We start from the raw sequence: 5,000 nt of genomic DNA, 5'->3' as shown, positions 1-5,000 counted from the left end.
GGGAGAGGGAGGGAGGGAGAGAGGGAGAGGGACGGAGGGAGGATGTAAGCTCCTCCCTCCACCTCTCACCCCCTCCACAGTACCTCTCTACGCACCATACGGGCAGCCCAATTACCTACCCCCTCTCTCCCTCTCCACCCCACCCCACCCCACCCCGCCCGCCCACATACAGGAACTTATATAACAGTTAGGCAATACTCTCACATCTTACTCTAGATTACATACATACATACATACATACATACATACATACATATTGCCTGACCCCAAACTGTCCTGTGGCACTGTGAATTTACTGGCACTCACACTGCCTGGCCCAGATACTCTCCCAGTTCTGCCATTGGCTGTTGAATGTGACGTGTTTACCACTAAAATCTCCTATTGGCTGTTGAAAGTGACAAATTTAACTATAAAGTCTTCAATTGGTCTTTAATCTATGACGTAAATACTTCAAAAGTCTCCCATTGGCTGTTAAAGGTTACGCATTTAACACAAAAGTCTTCTATTGGCTGATAATCTATGACGTAAATACATGAAAAGTCTCTCATTGGCTGTTGAAGGTGGCGTATTTACCCTTAAAGTCTCCCATTGGCTGTTGAAAGTGACATATATTCTACAAACGCCTCCCATTGGCTGCTGATCTATGACGCATAAGCTAATTGAACTCGATTTAACACCAACTATTTTTTAAGGTAAGTTTAGGAAATATTAAGAAAGGTTTAAATAATTGTAGTTTGGTTTAGTTTTTTAGGAATATTTGGTTAATTTTAAGTAATTTTAAAAGTTCGGTTAATTTTTAGAAGTTTTAGGAAAGTTTAGGTAATTTTAGAAAAGTTTAGGTAATTTTAGGAAAGTTTAGGTAATTTTAGGAAAGTTTAGGTAATTTTAGGAAAGTTTAGGTAATTTTAGAAAAGTTTAGGTAATTTTAGGAAAGTTTAGGTAATTTTAGAAAAGTTTAGGTAATTTTAGGAAAGTTTAGGTAATTTTAGGAAAGTTTAGGTAATTTTAGAAAAGTTTAGGTAATTACAGGACAGTTTAGGTAATTACAGGTGAATTGAAATAAGTTATATAATATCATTTTAAGTACGTTTGAGAAAGTTTAAATAACTTTAAGTAATTTTTAGGGAATATCTGTTATATTTTCGTCAATATTTAAGGTAAATTTTAGGTCCTCGAGGCAGACGGTCAGCTCTTAGCCTTTACAATATTACAATAATTTCCCCCGGGACATATTAACTCCTCCTGCTCTTCCTCTTTCTCCTCCTCTTCCTCTTTCCACTTCTTCACTTACTCTCTCTAAACAGCTAAATGCCAACAAAAAAATCAGATATTAATTAATTCAGCCACTCAGGTGTGAAGTCCGTGGGATTGTGGGGTAATTGGTCAGGTGGGTGGGGGGGAGATGAGGGGTGAGGTAGGGAGGGAGAGGAGCAAGGGGAAGGGGGGTAAGGGTGAAAGGGGGTAAAGGTGGTGGAGGGGGTAAGTGTTTTTTCTGACTGTCATATGTTTTTAGTGACTGTCATATGCTTTTAGTGACTGTCATATGCTTTTAGTGACTGTCATATGCTTTTAGTGACTGCCATATGCTTTTAGTGACTGTCATATGCTTTTAGCGACTGTCATTTGTTTTATTAGGCAGGTTGTGTCACATATTTTACCTTATATAAAAAAAATGGTGAAATATGACGTTATTGTTAACACGAGAGAGAGAGAGAGAGAGAGAGAGAGAGAGAGAGAGAGAGAGAGAGAGAGAGAGAGAGAGAGAGAGAGAGAGAGAGAGAGAAATATTATGATGAGCTCTTTAAAAATAGTCACAAAAGTTATCACCGTCTTAAAAACACCTTTACCTGAGAATCTTCAATTACCTGCCCGCCAGCTTCATTACCTGCCTCAGCTGTCAATACTCCATCTTGACTACTGACAGACAGACACACTGACAGACAGACACACAGATAGACAGACTAGTGATATATGCTGACAGATAGAGTATTGTGATTTACTAAAGGTATCTCACCTGATATTTACCTGTGCAGTGTTTAGATACACCTGTTCTTGTGTATGTGACTTATAACACACACACACACACACACACACACACACACATGATCCCAGCCCCTTCACCTTTCATCCTCCCTCTCCCTTCCTCCCTTCTCCCTCATTCTCCCTCACCCCTCCCTTCCTCTCCTCCCTCCTTCTCTCCCTTACTTTACTTGTCAGTTTACTGCCTAGTCATTTATTTAATTCACACAGTATTTCGTTTAAGTAAGTTGGCTCTGTGTGTGTGTGTGTGTGTGTGTGTGTGTGTGTGTGTGTGTGTGTCGGGTAATATTTTTGTAACTGTTATTATAATAAACTGTATTTTCATTTCTTCATATATTTCGTGAACTTAAATCAGTTTATTTCAAGGTAAATGTTTTATTATTTTTTGTAATTTATTTTGTTATTTTATTTGTGGACTTGATGGAATTTATTTCAAAACAATTAAGTAAAAAATAATAATCATATTCTGTGTTTATTCTCGTTTGTAAAAAAAAAAAATATTCAATATATTTTCAATTTGGGAAGAATTATTATGTACCCTTACTAGGTTCAAACATAAGCTTACTTCAACATTCAAAGGTTCAAACATAAGCTTACTTCAACATTCAAAGGTTCAAACATAAGCTTACTTCAACATTCAAAGGTTCAAACATAAGCTTACTTCAACATTCAAAGGTTCAAACATAAGCTTACTTCAACATTCAAAGGTTCAAACATAAGCTTACTTCAACATTCAAAGGTTCAAACATAAGCTTACTTCAACATTCAAAGGTTCAAACATAAGCTTACTTCAACATTCAAAAGTTCAAACATAAGCTTACTTCAACATTCAAAGGTTCAAACATAAGCTTACTTCAACATTCAAAGGTTCAAACATAAGCTTTCCTCAAGACAAAAAAAAAATGGAGACTTACCTTGAAATTCCTTCCTGGCGGCGGAAACGTTGGTGACGATATTGGCGATGTGGCCGAGGACGGTGGCGAATAGGAGAAGACCAAACATAAGCTGGGCGATCTGGTAGAGGTAGTCGGTTTTGGTGCGGGTGTTAAGGGTCGCCAAGTGTCGCGTTCTGTTACCTGGATCTTCGTGGATTGGATTACCTCCGATGGTAGTGAGGCTGAGGGTGCACCAGTAAAAGACTTTAAGGTATTCGAGAACCACGTCTTCAGAAGCGTTGTTGGAATAGACGAACTGGGGTTTGAAGCTGAAGCCGTCGTTCTTGGCGATGATATAGAAGAGGCAAGCGTTCCAGTGAAAGATGACCAACAGGTAGTGTATAAGACTGATGGAACGGAACAGGTTGGGAGAGTTGGTGTGTCTTTCAGTTCTATCTAGAAAGTGCCAGTACTTGTAGATCTTCACTAAGCGAAAACATCTCAATATGGACTTAAAGTTTATGGATAAATACAAGAAATCTAACGGTAACAAGCATAAACAGTCAACGTAAAAGGTAGTGGAGTTCATGTAATGTTGTCTCAATTTGCGCGAGTCAGTCTGTAACACCCCATCCTCCAGGTACCCGGTCCGGAAGTGAAACAGGATATCTAAAACGTATATCAGATCAGCGAAATAATCCAACAAAAACCAAACAAGAATACTGTTTCTGGTAATCTCTTGGAAGGCGAAGCGATACACCATCACCCACAGATTGTACAAAAATGCTAACGACACAACCAGAGACCAGTAGTAACAGAGTCTCCCCGCCGGGTCGAATACAAAGGTCCATCTACACCCCGTCTTCTTATCCGAACTACTGGTGCTCGACTCCCACTTATCCACTTTACTAAACCGGCTCTTGATCTCCTTCTTGCGAGCCTCCCGAGTCTTCCGGCTTATGTCGAGCTCGGAGGCCACATGGGCGCGGTTAACGTAGGACGCCGAGAAGGACTCTCTGGAGAACCGCTTCCTGCTGCCGATGCTGATCTTGGAGGATACAATGTCGAGCAGGGACTGGCGGGAGACGGACTTACCCTTGAGGGAGCCCTGAGGTTTCTCGATGTAGACGGGGGAGCCTGTGTTAAGGCGACTACCGGACATACTCATTCGCTGTGTAGTGATGATCCCTGTGGGGGCAGAGAGAGAGAGAGGGAGCATTAGTGGTGATAGTGGTGATGTTGTGGTGGTGATGGTGGTGGTGGTGGTGATGATGGTGGTGGTGATGATAGTGGTGGTAATGATAGTGGTGATGATAGTGGTGGTGATAGTGGTGATGATGATGGTGGTGGTGGTGATGATAGTGGTGGTAAAATAGATAGGGTGGGGATGATAGTGGTGATGTTGGTGGTGGGTGATAGTGGTGGTGGTGGTGGTGGTGGTGGTGGTAGGTAATGATAGGGTGGTGATGATAGTGGTGATGTTGTGGTGGTGATAGTGGTGGTGGTGGTGGTGGTGGTGGTAATGATAGTGGCAGATGATAGTGGTGGATGTTGTGGTGGTGATAGTGGTGGTGATGGTGGTGGTGGTGGTGGTGATGATAGTGGTGGTAATGATAGTGGTGATGATAGTGATGGTGATAGGTGGTGATGATGAGATGGTGGTGGGGGGATGATAGTGGTGATGATAGGTGGGTGATAGTGGTGATGATAGTGGTGGTGATAGTGGTAAGGATAGGGGTGGTGGTGGTGGTGATGATGGTGGTGGTGGTGATGATAGTGGTGATGATAGTGATGGTGATAGTGGTGATGATGATGATGATGGTGGTGGTAGTGATGATAGTGGTGATGTGATAGTGATGGTGATAGTGGTGATGATGATGATGGTGGTGGTGGTGGTGATGATAGCGGTGATGATAGTGATGGTGATAGTGGTGATGATGATGATGATGATGGTGGTGGTGGTGGTGATGATAGTGGTGATGATAGTGATGGTGATAGTGGTGATGATGGTACGGTGATGTGTACATATAAACATGAAGAGTAACACTAACACACTACATTACACTACACTACACTACAACCTCC

General features: G+C 41.5%; 1 protein-coding gene across 2 annotated transcripts in view; it reads right to left on the bottom strand.

Moving 5' to 3' along the window:
- LOC121875346 (cyclic nucleotide-gated cation channel alpha-3-like) overlaps positions 1–5,000 on the bottom strand; it is a 98,871-nt gene that overhangs the window by 43,131 nt on the left and 50,740 nt on the right. For both annotated transcript variants that reach the window (XR_006090583.1, XM_042379866.1), the window contains exon 2: positions 2,955–4,103. Coding sequence is in view for 1 of the 2 variants with exons in the window: in XM_042379866.1 (XP_042235800.1) it covers positions 2,955–4,103 (1,149 nt within the window). In the remaining variant the exon portion in view is untranslated. The remainder of the gene's footprint in view (positions 1–2,954; positions 4,104–5,000) is intronic.

Source organism: Homarus americanus, unplaced genomic scaffold (assembly GCF_018991925.1).
Source record: "Homarus americanus isolate GMGI-L3 unplaced genomic scaffold, GMGI_Hamer_2.0 scaffold56241, whole genome shotgun sequence".
NCBI lineage: Eukaryota > Metazoa > Arthropoda > Malacostraca > Decapoda > Nephropidae > Homarus > Homarus americanus.
This window is presented reverse-complemented; position numbering and strand designations above follow the sequence as displayed.